Genomic DNA, 18,953 nt, shown 5'->3' with positions numbered 1-18,953 from the left:
TCAAAAAATAAGTAACATTTATTCGTAACTTTTTTTAGAATTGTTGACGGATGGCGCTATAATCGAAAAATGCGATTTATTTGCGCCATCTATCAACGATTCTAAAAATGTTTGGAATATATGTGACTTATCTTTCATAAGGATTCTAAATCTGCAAAAATAAAGGGGGCTCCTTTTTAAGATTTTAAAGTAAAAACTTGGTTCGACACATACTCATGGTTACTCTACTCGCCAAAGTTGAAGGTAGGGCTTTGAGCATTGTATTCTTTTCAAACGGGTTTTAAAGAGAGGCGCAACTTTTGTGGTACCCATGACATTTCCATTTAAAAACTTGGTCTAGTATTCAAATGTATGAATAATTTCTCACAACAGGGTTCAAACTAGGGTTTTTAGGTGGTTTAAACTACAGTAGACTCCCTCTATAACGAGAACTGAAATGGTGGACTAATTATCTCGTTATAAGCGGATTTCGTTATATCAAACAACAATAATAATTAAATGTTTTGATGCCTCTTACGTAGTTTATTAGATGTAAAGACATAAATTGTAAATTTCCTATAATATTCAATATCGGTCGATAAACAGACAGAAGTTTATTACAGGTGGCCGAGTTTATTACAGCACTGGTCTCGATAATAAGACAGATGTTGGGCATTTCTATGTACAGGCAGTTGGGGGATTTATTTATTTATGACCATTACAACGCTAAAAGCAGGTAAAGACACGTATTCTTCGATTTCAATTTTCCTCGTTGTAACCAAATATGCTTCGTTATAGAGCGTTATAGTTCAATAGGAATTTCATGGGACACCTAATGTACCTCGTTATACCCGTGTTCGTTATAGAGGGAGTCTACTGTATATATTGTCATCCGAAATATACAAAATGTAATGTGCAACATCTTCACGTTTGGCCCCCCCCTAAAAATTTTTATATGGGCGCCCTTGCTTGACAATGATGTCATTAGTTGGTTAGTCACAAATCTGATAAAAAAATTAGAACTAAATAGTAGAATAGGAAATCATATTCTTCTTCTTCTTATCGATGTGCCTCATCATCGAGCATCAAAAGTCCACTGCTGAACATAGGGCTTTTCCTCAAGTTTCCAACCCCCTCTATATTGCGCCTTTCTCATCTCAGTCCGTCGTTTAGGTGGCCGACCGATACTGCTCTTGTCTTCCTTTGGTCTCCATTCCAATAACGTATTTGTCCATCGCATATCTGTCATTAGCTATGTGCCTGCGCATCTGGCAATCTTTTGGATGCCTTCAGTCATCTGGGTTCTCCTTCTGATCTCTTCGACTTTTATTCTTTCCCCTCAAGAACTTGCCCAATTATTTGTTAATCAATGCAGTTAAGTGCAGCCTTTCCATCAGTTCCCTAATAGAAATATCTGAGCAAAAAGGTATGATAGTGCTTACTTCTGAAGTCACTTCATCTATCGGCATCATGTAGTTTACTGTTACCGGGACCTGGTGATGTTGTGCATACTATAGTCTTCAACTGCTTCTGAATGGCAAAGCAAACCATCGTTGCAAAACGCCCAAAGATTATAAGAACTCAAGAACAGGAAACAACTCTCTAGCAAAACCCATTTACCATCGAAGAGCTCAAAAATGGTATGGACTATATGAAAAATGGAAAATCACGAAATTCTAACAGAGCAGATAAAACACTTCGAACAAAAAGCCAGACAATGGGTGCTGGATTTATTTAACATCTATCGCTCTACCTACCGGATTCCAAAACCGTGGCGTAAATCAAAAGTAGTGGCCCTTCTGAAACCTGGGAAAGACCCTGAACTACCGACTAGCTACCGTCCGATATCTCTGCTATGCCATTTGTATAAATTGTATGAACTCCTCATTTTTAACCGCATCCAGGAAAAATTAGATGCAAAACTCATCTCACAGCAAGCAGTTTTTAGGCCAGGAAAATCATGCGCAGGCCAAATGCTGAACTTAACAGCGTACATAGAGGAGGGATTTGAGCAGAAAGAGATAGTGAGAATAGCCTTGATAGACCTCACAGCGGCCTATGATACGATAAACCACAGAACCTTGCTAAGTTCTATAACACTGTGCTTGACTATGACCTGATAAATATCATTAGATCACTTAACTAGTTTTGTTGGAAAATAAGCCACAATTTTACTTAAAAAATGATTTTATTAACGTTTCGACGCCCAAATCGGGTGTCGTTGTCAAAATACAAAAAAATATTAATGAATTAAACATTTAATTCGAAAGTCGAAACATTAAAGTCGAAACGTTGATAAAATCATTTTTTTAGTAAAACTGTGGCTTATTTCCCATCAAAACTAGTTAATTGCAAAAATGCCACAAGAAAATAGCTTCAGAACAATATTAGATCACGTTGTGCTAAATGAAAAGAAGAGCAGATGGAGAACCCAAAAAATGGCCTACCTCAAGGAAGCATTCTGGCGCTGTCCCTATTTAACATCTACACCAACGACCAACCAATGCACCCCCAGACTGAGAGTTTTGTTTACGCTGACGACTTTGGTATCGCCGTAAAGGGGAAAATACTCACACAAGTAGAGTCGACAATGGAAGAGGCTTTAAGCATGATGTCAACTAAGTTTTTGCATTCCATCTCAACAATCATCTGGTACATTGGTACATGTAAAACTGAATGTTTCTTGGGAGGGACAACGCTTGGAACATACTGATAGGCCCAAATATCTTGGAGTGATACTAGACCGGTCACTGATGTATAAATTCCACTGTTAGGCACAAGATAAAAGGTTTCTACGAGAAACAACCTTCTCCGGAAACTTTTAGGGAGCAGTTGGGGTGCAAACCCCAGGTCTTAAAGTCAACAGGTCTGGGGTAGATCTAGATAGGCCCAACAAGTCACCACGGCGTTAAATGAAACATGTAGAATAATTACTGGTTGTATGAAGCCTACCTCTCTACTCCTACTGTACCGGGCAGCTGAATTCGCATCACTAGTAGACCGTAGATGCATCTTACAATATGTGGAAAAGTTCAGGGAAACTTTCGATGAAAGGCACCAATTATACGGGTTCGACGAACCGCTAGGAACCAGTCGATTTAAATCAAGGAAAGAGTTTATGAGAAATGTCAGCGTCGAACCACCCGAACTGTTCCCCCTACATCCAGAACGACCTATTGGAATGAACCTGGACTGGAGAACCTGGCGAACCCTCAACCACATACGCACAGGTGTTGTCTCTGTAAAACAGAACCTCATTAAATGGGGCATCAAGACAGATAACGAGATCACTTTGTGAATATGAGGAAATACAGAACATGGAGCACCTGAAGGTACGTATCCATACAAGGGTAATCTGCCCTCGGTGTAACAGCTCCACATAGTGGATACGGTGAAAATCGCCGCTCGGCGCTCACCTCTTTGGGAGTATGCAGACTTTGCCCATCACAGTGCACTCTCGATGATTAATGGCTCGCAAATACAAATGGTGTAGACGTAGCCCATACTGGGCAGAAAAACTGTAGTCGGATCCAGACACGAAAAAGTAAAGTAAGTGTGCATACTATAGACTAGGGACAACGAAAATAATAAATTGATAAGACTCTTATTTTATTTCAATTTTAGTTTTATTCTAGGTTTTATAAAGGACCTATAAATTTTAATGAAACAAAATGATCCACTTACATTCATTAAAGCCATCCCTTCTTCGGTAGAGGTAAGAGCAGTAAGTGTGTACTGGCACACTTCGGGGCAGTACTCGGGAAAAGTGTCACCTTGTAGAACGGCCGAACATCCAACCAAATAGTGCTGAAGAGCCATTCCGCAGCCAACTCTGTATGCGCATTTTAATCGAGCTTCTTCACATGGAATTCCTGATGTTACTCCTGCTAACCACGCTACTGATACCATAATTAACCACATACCGCCTGAAACAAAAAAAAAGTTATTGTGCATGGTCAAATTACTGAACTTGTGAATAATTTAGTACTATATGACTAATTTAATATGACTAATTTAGTAAAGTCATGCTGCAAATTATCTTAGAAAGACTCAAGCCGTACCTGCTCCCAGAAATACCAGAAGTATTTCTAATTCTCAAAGAAGGATCTAATCGAAAATCAAGGGAATTCAATGTAAACACATATTATATGATGTGTGTTTTATTGATTCTACGAAAGCATTCGACTGTGTAAGATGCGACAAAATGTGAACATACCTGGAGGAAATATGTGCTCCAAAACACCTAGTTGCATTGCATCTGTACGTAGCAAACTCAGAGAGAACTGTCGGAGACGTTCAGGGTTGGCAAAGATGTAAACGGCAGGTCCGCGTGATAAGCTCCGTTTTACGGAATGAAGATACATATCGACATAACAAAAGCTTTGCATGTAGAAGAAACAGGAGAAATTTTATAATATAGAAATCGGAGGAATAAAAATAGAACAAGTTAAATATTTTACATACTTAGAAGTAATAATAGAAGAAACAGGATATCTAGAAGCAGAAATCAATAGCAGAGTAGAGAAAATGATACAACTTTATCACACAATGAACAAAAAAATTGAATGCCGAAAAGAAATGTCACGGAATACAAAAATGAAAGTGTTCAAAACAGTTTATAGACCTGTTGTGACTTATGGTACAAGATCATGAGTACTTACGGAATTACAAAAGAGCAACATAAGGGCTATAGCGATGAAGTTTCTAAGATGAATTAAGGTGTTACCGAAATGGATAGAATCGGCAAAAGCAATACCAGAGACTAAAACTAAACTACAATATAAAAATGGAATGTAAGGGAAAAGAAATACTAGAAAAAAGTATAAATTGTGACATAAAACTAAAGGTTTATGGTATAAAATAATTGTATGGAATTGTAAAAATTACTGTAATTAAATTTAAAAAAATTATATAAAATAAACAAACCTGCTAATCTAAATTCTCATTGCATATTCGACCAATGGTGTAAATATAAACAACAATGAATATATTGATATAATGATTATAATATCAAGGTTAACAATGAAACTAGAACCGGCCTAAATAAACTGCACCATTGACCTAGTAAGATAATAAGAACTCACTTTTCATTTAATGATTCCTTTATCACGATCTAAATCTTATTCACTGAATATTAATTCGCGATGTACATGTAAGGCAATTCGCGTTGTCGCAAAAAAATTGTCGATTGCTTAGTTTGCTTTGTGGATCGAGATTAGAACTTTGACTTAGAAAGGCATACGTGACATTGTGCATGTTTGATTTCCCTCGTTGTATAAGTACACGGTTTTAAGCATGGAAGACTTACGGGGTGACTAAGAAAAATAACATGGGCAAACTATTGAAGCGGAGGGCCAGATAAAATGAAAACATTCTCTAGGCGGGCCGAAAAAAATTAATAGAGCTTTTAGTATTTATTGGTGATAAACTTTACATTTTAATTTTACATTAGCTATTTATATGGGAAATAAGCCACAATTAAATTGAAAAATAGTTATTTATGTACCAAGTCAATAAAGTTACTCTTTATCGAACGAGTCTGATATTATGAGCAGGGCGAGCATAGCGAGCGAACAGACGAGTTCGATAAAGAGTCTTTACTGACGTGGTGCATACAAAATTTTATCGCCAACAATTTGATATTAGTTTTAACACTTACTTACAATTTACAATTTAAAAACTTTTTAAATTTTAGACGTCATAATGATTTCATGACAGTGATGACATAACTTTTGCAAGATGACCGCTTTCGATTTTTAATCGATTTAATATTGAATAATTACTAAATCGGTAAAGTTTTAATTTATTTTATATAAATATAATTACAAAATACTGCAGAATTTTCCTTTTTGACATATTTTTGACATAAATTTAATTGATAAATCGCCAATTGTATATAATATTTTTAATAATTAAAGTAAATAATGTTGTTCTGAAGCTATTTCCTTGTGGCATTTTTATGATTAATTATTTATATGGGAAATAAGCCACAATTAAAATGAAAAAAATAATTTTATTAACGTTTCTACGCCCAAATCGGGTGCCGTTGTCAAAATACAAAATTCCCATATAAATAATTAATCATAAAGTAAATAAATTTTAAGTTCACTCAAATACTCGCCATTCGATTACTGCCATCGACCACTTACATTCAATCTCGGTTAATTTGATTAATCGCGGCAGGTAAAGTAAAATTCTTCTTTCAATACAATAAAGTGCTACTTTACTGCCGCAAATGAGGACAAATGAGTACAATAATGAATGGCTTTAGTGACGGTTGGCCATAAAATAATTTTATTAACGTTTCGACGATTATGATTTTTTTTTTGACGGATATTCTTCAGTTGGGGTTGATTTCATATAATCGAATGAACTATCTATCAGTAAAGTCGTCCCAGGAACGCAATTCATAAATATTTTCAATATCATTTTAAAGTCTTCTACTTCAAAATGTATAATATGTGTCTGAATTGCCGATATAAATAAGTCAGATTGAATAAATTATTAGAAGAATTTTTTACTAAGCAACCACATTTTTGTTTAATATAGTAGTATTTTGTATTTTGACAACGACACCCGATTTGGGCATCGAAACGTTAATAAAATTATTTTTTTCAATTTAATTGTGGCTTATTTTCCATCTAAATAGTTAACCCTCCGTTAGTCGCTAGGATAAAGGGAGCATTAAGAGTCGCTACGGTGTCAGAGACCGACAATTAAAAAAAAATAGTTATTGCTTTAAAATTCATACAAATATTTGATATTGTGTATAGGAATGACAGAAAAATATTTTTGAAAATGTTTTATTGAAAAACAACAGACATAAAATGAAAAACCCTAGTATAACAATATACATATTGTTATTTGTAATATAAAAATAATCGCTGGGAACCATTTCCCATAATTCCAACAAACGTTTTTGTTCGGCTTCAAAGGACATCTATAAATAAGATTTGACCAAAACTTACCGATAAAATGCAATAATAAGATGCTAAATATTTACCTGAACAGCAAGTTATGCCAATAAAGTAATAACCACACCGTTAGTCGCTACGGAGTCTTGCACCGAAAATAGCTATAAAACTCGCACAACTGTACCCAAGTAGGTAAGAATGTATACAAACACGAGGTTAGTTGATAGGAAGAGGTACAGAAAGTGGCGATAGAAAAAACCAGTTATTTTGTAAATCCCGAACGAATAATTCTGTCGTCGGTGTGTGACACCGATAGCGACTAACGGAGTGTTAATTATAAAAATGCCACAAGCAATTAGCTTCAGAACAACACTAATTTTACATCACACGTATATTATGTGCATAAATGGTAAAAAACATTGAATATTACATGAATAGATTATTTTTTAGCAGAGTATAAAGGTGTATATGAAACTAGGACAGCTTCTAAAAGTTGTTCATAACCTGGCAGAAACTGGGATGAGCTGATTCGCAGGAGTGAAACAAAGTGCTGTTGAGTCAATCAGTTTCTGATGCTGGTTTTGCTAAGCTTCATAGTAGAAGACACCTGTTCACATATGTATGAAGATGCAAGGTTTGGGAAACTTGATTTTGACGAGGCTTTGTAAAATTCTGTTTTAGAAACATTAAGAAATAGTTGCTTCAATTCAGTGTTACATTGCAACTCAATAAATTCGAGCTGCAATTTTGGTTTTACCGATTCACAGTTCACATTAAACTGCATGCTGAAAATCTCCAGGTTCTGTTCGATAACTTTAAAAAAGTCTTGGAGTCTTCCTTAAAAGATTCTTCTTCTTAAAAGATTGTCTTCCCTGTAATAGTTTTTAGTTTTGAAAAATGAGTGAGGTCTTTCTTACCTATTTGTTTAGTAGATTCAATTGGATTTTGAAAGCTCGAATATAACCCCAAATATCATATCTGTACAAAAGAATATCTGAGAATATCTGTACAAAATGCAAATTCTGAAAGCCATAAAAAATCTTTCAAATTTTCACACTCATCCATTTCTTTTTCTTCCATGAAAGAGATCCTAAACGGGATCAAAAACCCGACTACTTCGTAGTCAATGACCATTGACCATTTGGTGTCTTATGTAGCTTTTAAGTTGGAAAAACCTTCCTCTTTTGGTTAAACACCTTTAGATTGTTATCTTCAATATTAATTGCCTGAAGTGAATATTAACTGAAGTGATATAAAAAAATGTTTAAGATCATTATGTAATAATATAGGAAGCATTGTTTATGCTTATCATGATTATTTAATATTACTGCTTTCTTATCTTAATTCATAGTCAATCAAGTTGCCTGATTATTATTTGCAATTTTAATTCTAATAATATATAAATAAGATAATAGATAATATACAGGGTGTTAGTACCTAAATAAGTGCGACAAACTTCGGGAGGCGATTCTGCATAAAAAAATAATGGGAGTTTTTATATTTAACTGTAATGTCTGCAAATGCTTCATTTTCCAAGATACAGGATGTTGAAATGTTTTTACAAACTTAGAATGTATTTATTGCTGTGAAACTTGTAGAGATGTGCAAATTAAAGGTGGGTTTTAAAAGGTGGTTGCTGTGCATTTTTTTATATACAATTAAAAAAGTAATATTCTTTTTGAATTCCTCGTTTACTTGGTGATAAAAAACATTTCTAGCCTTTTTTCATATGGTGCACTGTTTTCACGCAAAAATAAAACATCTTGGCACTTTTTCCATACCTACTAAATTAAATATAGTACTTTTATGTACCAATAATAAACCTGGGCTGACATCTATATTTACAACTATATAATACTCGGAAAGTAATCCGATTCGCCTATTTCAAATCCGGTCCATTATGTCCATAACATTTTACGGGTCTTTGATTTTTCGGTAGTAAATCTCCACTTTCTGAGAACCATCGAGTCTTCAAGACCCATGCTGCGAGGTCAAAAATAGGAACTGGACTATTCTAATTATAAACTCAGTGGGTACAAAAAGAAGACAATTTCCAGTTAAAATTTTTACGAGCTCGTCAATAAATGTCAAAACGGCTATAAATTGTTATATGTTGTAATGTGCAATAAAGTATCAGCAGGATCCTTGAGGTAGAAGAATAATCATTTTTGAAAGGTCTGGGCAATAACGGGGATATATAATTTTATGGTCCCAAAGGGATATTGTCAAGTGGATTTCCTTATATAGAAAAGAGTAGATAGCGTTTATGACGAAATAAAGCATTTGAAAAAGGTGATCTAGCTAAATACATTACTACTCTGGGCTAATTAGCAAAATTCATGGAAAAGTTATTTACCAGCAATTTTATTGCTGGAATCGAATTATAAGATCCTATATATTAATAATATAGGTATGCAAAGTCCGCAGATAGTGTGCTACTTTTTTTATAAACAAAATGGCGCCCGAAAATCGTGTTTTTTTCAATTTTTGCTCTATAACTCCAAAGATTTTAACTATACACCAAAAACACTCAAATAAAAATTTACCACAATTAAATTCTGCATAGAGATATGTTTTTCCCGATTTGCTCCGACGAAAATTTTCCTCGGAAAATGCGGGTTTCCCAACAAAATCTCTAATTTTCAAATACAGTTTTAGGTAAGTAATTATTAATCAATAATTAAATAACTTAGTGAGATCAAAGATTTCTTGGTATAGATTGTAATTCCAGAAGCCGGTGAAAATTAAACGAATATTTTAGCAACAATTCAATTGTTCATTAACAATTTACGATCCCAATAATAACCAAAATAATCATGATACATTGATCAAACTTATAAAGATTATAAAGATGAGATGCTTATTTAATATTTTATCGACAAAATATAATTTTTTCGTTTTTTTGCATAATCTTTAAATTTTGAAAAAAAAAATAGTTATAATACGCTGGTCTAATTAGTAAAGTACAAAGAAAGGTTATCTACCAGCAATTTTATTGCTGGAATCGAATATTATGATCCTATATATTAATAATATAGCTATGCAAAGTCCGCAGATAGTGTGCTACTTTTTTTATTAACAAAATGGCACCCCCAAATCGTGTTGTTTTCAATTATTGGTCTATAACTCCGAAGATTTTAACTTTACACCAAAAACACTAAAATAAAAATTCACCCCAATTTAATTCTACATAGAGCCATGTTTTTCCCGATTTGCTCCGACGAAAATTTTCCTCGAAAAATGTGGGTTTTCCCAACAAAATCTCGAATTTTCGAACAAATTTTTTGGGCAAGTAATTATGTATCAATAATTAAATAACTTGGTGAAATAAAAGCTTTCTTGGTATAGATTATAACTGCAGAAGCCGATGAAAATTAAACCAATATGTTAGCAACAATTCAATTGTTAATTAACAATTTACAGTCGCAATAACAACTAAAATAATCATAAAACATTGATTAAACTTAGAAAGATTATAAAGATGTGATGCGTATTTAATATTTTGTCGACAAAATATAAATTTTTCATTTTTTTGCATAATCTGTAAATGTTTAACAAAAATAATTATAAACAAATTAACATTTCTCAGAAATTGTTTATTATATTATAATTTAAAAAAATGATTAAAATGCGTATTTCAAAGGTCTTGAAAACGAATGCTTTAATATTTTTTTTCAACCATTTGCAAAAAAGTTATGAAACAGCAAAGTAAACATACGATTACTCCGTTTTTTATAATTTGTTTTAATTGTTTCAAAGCTTAAAAATGAGTTTATAGTACAAACTAATTACTCTCCAAAAAATCACAAACATTAATTCAATGGTTATATATTAATCAAAGATTAAAAATGTTTTTTTTTGTAATTTTTAGCGCGAAAACAGGCTTGATACAAAGCCGAATCTTAATTTTATTTATTACCTACCGTACGTCGCGGGCGATTGTCGCTTCGAGTGAAAATGTTATTAGCTACGGTACTGTATTAGTCTGCTTTCGCGCGTGTAAATTACAAAAAAAAATATTTATAATCTTAAATTAAAATGTAACCATTAAACTAATAATCGATATTTTTTGTAAGTAATTAGCTTGTACTTTAAACTCACTTTTACGCTTTGAAAGAATTAAAAAAAATATAAACAACATAGTAATCGTATGTTTACTTTGCTATTTCATAACTTTTTTGAAAATGGTTGCAAAAAAGTTTTAAAGCATTCATTTTCAAGATATTTGAAATACGCGTTTTACCTATTTTTTAAAATTAGAATATAATAAAAACTTTCTGAGAAACGTTAATTTGTTTATACCTATTTTTTTAAACATTTAAAGATTATTCAAAAAAATTAAAAATTTATATTTAGTTGACAAAATATTAAATAGGCATCTTATATTTATAAGATTTCAAAGTTTGAACAGTGTATCATAATTATTTTGGTTATTAATGCGACCGTAAATTATTAATTAACAATTGAATTGTTGCTAAAATATTCGTTTAATTTTCACCGGCTTCTGAAACTATAATCTAAACCAAGAAAACTTTTATGTCACCGAGTTATTTAACTATTGGTAGATAATTTCTTATCTAAAATTTTATTTGAAATTTAAAGATTTTGTTGGGAAAACCCGCATTTTCCGAGGAAAATTTTCGTCGGAGCAGATCGGGAAAAACATGTCTATATGCAGAATTTAATTTCGGTGAATTTTTATTAGAGTGTTTTTGGTGTAGAGTTAAAATGTTCGGAGTTATGGAGCAAAAATTGAAAAAAACACGATTTGGGGGCGCCATTTTGTTAATAAAAAAAGTAGCACACTATCTGCGGACTTTGCATACCTATATTATTAATATATACAATCATAAGATTCGATTCCAGCAATAAAATCGCTGGTAAATAACTTTTCCCAAAAATACCCTATTCTCCGATAATCAGCCCAGACTATACTAGTAGATCATCAGTATAGATAGAACAATATTTTTATATCATCTCTTTGTTATCTAAAAAAACGAATAGTATATCATGTTATTTGATAGAGAAAATATGTCAAATGATACCGTAAAACAAGAAATAACTAGTTTATTACAACAAAAAATAAAGTTGACGTCAAGCAAAGAGTATGGAGGAAAACTGGATAAAATAAAAGATATATTATCGTTCAAGAAAAAAAAGTGTGCAGTAAAAACAAGAAGAAAACAAGGGTGGATGACAAATGAAATATTGAGACTCGTGGACCAAAAAAGAAAAGTCAGAAGTTTCCAGTCAGAATTTTTCAGTTTTTGTTAAAAAACTGGAAAATTAAATTTTTTATATTTCGTAAATTCTTAATTTTCGTACTGTTACAACTTGCCTCAAATAGATATTACAATTACAACTAGCCCCAAGCGCGGGGTAAGTTGTAACATTGCACTTTTTCTTTGGTAAAATGCTAATTGATTAATAAGTTCCAGAAGCGGGACTCTGTGCAATGTAGAAAAGTTTCTATCGCTTTGGCGTGCTGCAACACTCCGTGCATCGACATTGACGGCATGATTTGTCGGTAGAAAACGATAATAAAATACTACAATAGAATACCATGTTGCACGGAGTCCCGCTGCAGTCTTTTTTACTTTTCTTCAGTTCAATTTTATTTAGAACGAGTTAAAATAGCGTTGATTGTTTAATTCGTGATAATAGGGAACTTGCATAAATTTTTAAATATTAAAATGATATTAAAAAACATAAGGTAACATGATCTTAAAACGCTTGCATGCAAAAAAAAACAAATATTTTTAACCCGTACGCTAATTACGACGCTTTTAAAATGCTATAAAATTCAAATATCTTAGGAGGCTCTTGAACGTCCTTCTATTGGTCCGACGTCACGGGCCACGGTCAACCAGGCTTAGCAGTCGGAAACAACGCGATTAGGATAGGTATCACGGGTATATTACATTTTAATCGTCTTTAATGGAAAATTCCTAGGTATTATTTATGTTCATCTTATATATTATAATAAGTAGTTCCCCAATCAGCTTAGTTTTAAACTGAAATTGATAAAGTTGAGTGCTACTTTGTAAAGAGTTTAAAACGCATAATATGACGGACGAGGGTAAGTCTGACAACTTACCTACCGTTGATGTCTTCATGGTGGCAACTTTTATAAAAAGTAGTGAAAGCTATTCTATTGGGGAAATGCGAGGTGTCAAGGCAAACAAGTAAGAGTTATTAATAAGCATGTTTAAACCGTTTATAACATAGTTTGGTACCATTATATTATAGTATACGGTTTACCCCGTGGGTTTGATCTACCTACCTCTGAAGAATTTCGTATATCCTGGAAAAGATTACGGTGTAATTTGCATTATAATAAAGATTATATTTTATTGTAATGTTTATTAGTACCTACTGGAGCCTTGATTATTGTGTTCAAATCCTTCTGAGAAAAGATTATGGTGATTAGCAGACGTACCGATAGAATGTGTACATAGCCAACAAAATCCTTCTTTACAAAGTTAATAATACGCATAAATAAGAAGAATCATTATTGTAATTTTACAAGTTAATATCTTTATCATCTCAGCTTATACTTACACCGCATCCCTCGGTAGACCGCAAGCTATAGTAGAAACCCGACTGTAGATCGCATACTATAGTACCACCAATATTTTTAGTTACTCTTACTTTTATTACTAAAAGTTTTGTTTATTTTTAAGTTACTTGTTTCTTCTTTGTTCTTCAACACAAGAAACGACAAAAGTAATTTCATAAAAAAGAACTTTTTGATACATGTCAACAGAGATAAAATGTTAATATTTTGCCTGTCACAGAAAAAATCATTTTTGCCACAGAGTAAAACAAGATATTTCAACTATATATTATTTATCTATGGGCAAACTGCATTAAATGCAATAGCCCACCGAACGGGCAAACGATACGAGTGGCCTATGACGTCAGACCCCAGCTCTCGCTTTTGAACTTGTTTGAAACGGAAATTTTAGGCGCGGAACTGTGATCAGATGTTGTACGTACACTATTCATTGTTAAGACGTAATATTTTGAATATAACATTTTAAAATATAAATTAACAATTTTATGCAAAAAAAATTTTTAGTCTAAGTTACCTATTGGGAAAATCGTTGTCAAGATATAAGTACTTACTTCATGTTATGAAAATTGTTACAACTACCCCCTGTTCCCCTACTTGTTAGACATAAACATTAATATTTTTCGTAGGCGTTTAACTTTAAAAAAATCACGTAAATTCTAAGAACAACTTAATATTTTCATTGAAAACAATCAAACACCAGAATAGACTCCTTCCCCTTTCATTAATCATTCTCTTCTCGTACTTCAACAGAAACTTTTCGATGGTTTCTATGAACTTGTATTTAACTCAAGTTGCATACGGCTGGATGTTGTTCTGTGGATGTGCATTAATGTTTCCGGCCATAAAATTAGAAATGAAAAGAGTTTGCCCTGCTGTCTGTCCCACAAAGAAGGTGACAGAAGCCGAACTATTAAGTGAGCCATTGTTCTAAAATAAGACGCAAGGAACAAGGAACATAAAAACCCAGACAGATGTTTTACGATATGTCAAATATGTCTCGGTGGATTTTTGTTGGTAAATATAATAGTTGTTTTTGTAAATATTGCATTTGTGGACGTAAATTAAGAGAACTAAAGAATTAAAGAACAATTTCGAAGTATAGAGGCATATCGTTTATTACCACAACATATAAACTTCTATTAATAATTATCTTGCTGAAGAGGCTCACTCCGTATTCGACTACATATTATACATACACTCCGACTACATATTATACGGTTTTCGTGCTGGAAGGTGAACTATAGATCAAATATTTACGATCCGACAAATATTAGTAAAAAGCTGGTGAATTCAACCAACACGTATACCAAATTTTCGTAGACCGTGGTTAGCAATGCTAGAAATGGGAATACCAAGAAAATTAGTGGATCTAAGTCAAATATGCTTGACAGACTCACATACACAGATAAAGATGGGAAACAGAGAACATCGATGTCATTTAGTATAACATCAGGACTTACACACGAACACCTCTTATCACCGTTGCTATTCAATTTGGCCTTAGAATATGTCATTAGTAAAATGAGGTGACAGAGGCATCTGGGAATCGAGGATCAAGACTATTGTTGGCCTTCGCTGATGATCTAAATATAGTCTCTCATTCTACACGAGACAAGAGGGATGTGTTTTCACAACTCGAGGAGGAAACAGCTAATCTGGGTCTTCGAATCAATGAAAAGATGATTAAATATATGTTAGTAATCAAAAATCCAAGAAGAAGAGTTAGGCAGAACATAACTATTAATGACCACAATTTCGAAGTAGTAAAAGAAGAGTAGAAGAATAGAAGAGTAGAAAAATAAATGTGTCATGCTGTCCATACGACATAATCATACTAGTTGAGAGTAATTTGAATGATAACTTCAGGGACAGTGAATTGAGATGTGATGGTTTTGATGTTTTTCGTTGTGACAGAAGTCTGAAATCTAGTGACAAATTGAATGGAGGTGGTGTCCTGATATTTGTTAGGAGCAAGCTGCAATGTCATTATATCTCTATCAATGAAGACCGTATTGAACAACTTCTTATTTTGTGTCAGTTTGGTAAGTCCAAGTTTATTATTGGGGGTACTTATATTCCTCCTCATTCTCCCCGGGAAGCATACATGTGGCACTGCCAATCCATGGAAGAAATTGTTCTTCAGTATCCATCACTTAATATTTACATGTTTGGTGATTACAACTTACCAAATGCAGTATGGTCCAATGATGAGTTTGGTGTCCTAGTTCATTGTCCAGGAGGTGATCCAGCTGTTGATGTAGCACAAGCTTATGGTTACCTAAAATTTTACCAACTAAACTCTTTACCTAATGACAGAAATGTATTTTTAGACCTGGTTTTCTCTAACAATAGGGACTTGGTTATCACAAGGGCGGGTGATCCTTTCTTGAACTCTAGTTTACATCATTTTGGCTATAAAGCTAGTTTGATGGCCTTAAACACATCCTCCTCTTCATGTCGGTCCTATGATGAATTCTACTATGATTTCAAGAACGGCAACTACTTTGAGTTTAATAACTTCTTGGCTGCTATAGATTGGCAGGAATGCTTAGGTTATAGCGATATAAATGTATCAACTCAAGTCTTCAATGAAATTCTTGCTACAGGTATCGCTTTTTTTGTACCTTTGAAACGTTATAGATCTTCTACTTTTCCTAAGTGGTTTTCTCATGATCTTAGATGTTTGACGAGAGAAAAGAAGTATGCCCACTCTCTGTACATGAAGAATCGGTCTGTTGTTAATTATTCCAATTTCTCTCGCCTCCGTTCAGAATGTAAACGGTTGTCTGATGCATGCTTTTCCCTGTATACCTATTAGAGGTTTAGATGCTGAATTGCAGAATAACCCTTATTCTTTTTGGAAATATATTAGGGATAAACTGTCTAATCACAACCTTCCTGATTTGATGTTTTATAATGAACGGTCAGCTTCTAATGGACAAGGTATTGCTAATTTATTCAAAGATTTCTTTCAGACTGTTTACTTACCCAGTAATAACGATCTCAAGTTACCCAGTGCACATTTAGATAGCAACATCGGTGCTTGCTTCAATATCACTGACTTTACTGTCACTGATATTTTTGATGGTATATGTTCTCTTCCAAATAAAACTTCCAGCGGTCCAGATGGTGTTCCTAATTTCCTGTTAAAAAAATGTGTCTGCACTGTTGTTGGGCCATTACTGTTATTATTTAATAAATCCTTACAGTCTTCTACATTTCCAGGTGCTTGGAAGGAGAGTTTTGTTGTACCCATATTTAAAAAAGGCAAGAAGAATGACATAGAAAATTATCGTAGTATATGCATTCAATCCGCAATTCCCAAACTCTTTGATAGTTTGGTAGCTAAGCAGCTGTCGTGGGTGTGCAGGGATCTGATTTCTGAATCTCAGCACGGTTTTTGCAGACAAAAATCTACAGTAACGAATCTAATTTGCTACCAATCTGATCTCTTAAAGCATATGGAAGATCGTAAGCAGATTGATACTATTTATACGGATTTCAGTAAGGCATTTGATCGTGTTGATCACCAAATTCTCCTTAATAAATTGGCATCCATAGGTTTTCATGTCCATTTTGTTGAGTGGGTTAAAAACTTTTTACCTGGTCGTACCCAACGAGTTAAAGTGGGTGATCTTTTTCTGATGTTATTACTGTAAGTTCTGGCGTTCCACAGGGTGGGCATACGTCTCCCCTGTTTTTTGACTTATTTGTTAATGATATCGTTAATTGCTTCTTATATAGTAAATGTTTAATGTTGGCTGATGATGTAAAATTTTGGCGAGTTGTGAATGATATTGAGGATCAGAAACTTTTACAGGCTGATATGGATCGCTTATTTGATTGGTGCATTTGCAATAATCTTCAGTTATGTGTTGAGAAGTGTTGTTATATTAGTTTTTCCCGTAAGTTAAACAGAATTGATACTGCTTATCACATAGACAGTAAACCTCTTAGATATGTCTCGTCTATTAGAGATCTAGGTGTTATCATGGATGAAAAGCTCTCATTTGTCGAACATATCAATTCATTATCCGTAAAAGCTTCTAAATTACTTGGATTTGTTAAAAGAAACTCTAAATACTTCTCTGTTGATGCTGTTATGTTGATCTATTGTTGTCTAGTCAGATCTGTATTAGAATATTGTTCGGTAATTTGGTCTCCGTACCATCAAATTCATATTGACACTATTGAAAAAGTCCAACATAAGTTCCTAAAATACTGTGCTTATAAAACTCAGACTTATATTGAGAACCATGATTACACTGGGATTGAGCAACGTTTATCATTAGCTCCCCTTAGTGTTAGGCGTGATATTTCGGGAGGTGTCTTTGTTTTCAAAATCATTAATGGACTTATTGATTGTCCCAGTTTGTTGGATAGTATAAGATTTAATGTTCCATATCCAGGTTTACGCTACAATGTTACCTTTAACACTGCCTTTCACAGAACATCCTACGGTAGTAACATGCCTTTAGATAGATATATGTGCTTCCTTAACGGTTTTGATATGGATCTGTTTAATATAAGCCTGGGCCAACTGAGGAGATCTCTTGCCATGTGATAATTAGGTCTCATCTTGCAATGTTGTTGTATTTTATTATTGTATTTGTGCTTTGTATAATTTTATTGATTTGTTTCAGTTACATGTGTACATTTTATGTTTTATTTTTCTAACTGTTATGTTTTGAATATCTTGCCTGGTGATTTTTCAAGCCTTTGCTTTTCTTATTTTTACTTTTTATACTGTAATGAATGATTGTACCTCATTTTTTTTTATTGTATTATTGTATTTTTACTGTTAATGGGGTTTTTCCGTGGATAAATAAATAAATAAATAAATAAATAAATAAAAAGAGTTTAAAATCTGGGGACGGTAATTACAGATGACAACCACATATAAAAAAAGTTTCTGCAAGGATAGCTACGGGGAATAGAGCAATATACTCCCTATCATCATTATTAAGATCTAACCTGCTAAAACGACAATTTAAATTAGGACTGTACATCTCAATAATTAGGAAATGGTTGAATGCTCGAATATATGAATTTTACAAAGTCAAAGGCAGATATCGAGCACTGGATTTATTTAATGTTGCCCAAGTATACTTTCGCTATCTAGAACATCTTTTTCTTTACTTCTTTCAGGTGCCCCTGAAGATGCTCTAGATAGCGAAAGTATACTTGGGCAAGATTAAATAAATCCAGTGCTCGCTATCTGTCTTTGACTTTGTAAAAAATGTCAATAAATATTCGCCAGTTGTTACATACATTTAGATGTAAAACATAGACTGTACATCAGCGGGAAATACATAAGCTGCTGGTATTTCAAAGAAAGGTTCTTAGAATGATATTTGGCAGTCAAAGAGATTAATTGATAGGAAAGTGCAAAAGGCGTCGCAATTATGAATTGGTAACTCTCTATGGTACTTAAAACATCGTCATCGTCATCGAAATCAAAAGATTACACCATACGATGTATT

At 33.3% G+C, this 18,953-nt stretch overlaps 1 protein-coding gene across 4 annotated transcripts in view; it reads right to left on the bottom strand.

Moving 5' to 3' along the window:
- LOC114328641 (growth arrest-specific protein 1) overlaps nt 1-18,953 on the bottom strand; it is a 70,285-nt gene that overhangs the window by 18,564 nt on the left and 32,768 nt on the right. Inside the window, exons 1-2 of one of the 4 annotated variants that reach the window (XM_028277556.1) lie at nt 7,811-8,114; nt 3,664-3,905 (exon numbers count right to left, since the gene is read on the bottom strand). In XM_028277556.1, the coding sequence (XP_028133357.1) occupies nt 3,664-3,900 (237 nt within the window). In that variant the 5' untranslated portion in view covers nt 3,901-3,905; nt 7,811-8,114. The other 3 variants (XM_028277554.2, XM_028277555.2, XM_050643336.1) reach the window with 3 other exon arrangements.

This window comes from Diabrotica virgifera, chromosome 2, assembly GCF_917563875.1.
Source record: "Diabrotica virgifera virgifera chromosome 2, PGI_DIABVI_V3a".
Lineage (NCBI taxonomy): Eukaryota > Metazoa > Arthropoda > Insecta > Coleoptera > Chrysomelidae > Diabrotica > Diabrotica virgifera.
Note: the sequence above shows the minus strand (reverse complement) of the source record. Positions and strands in the feature narration are given on the sequence as shown.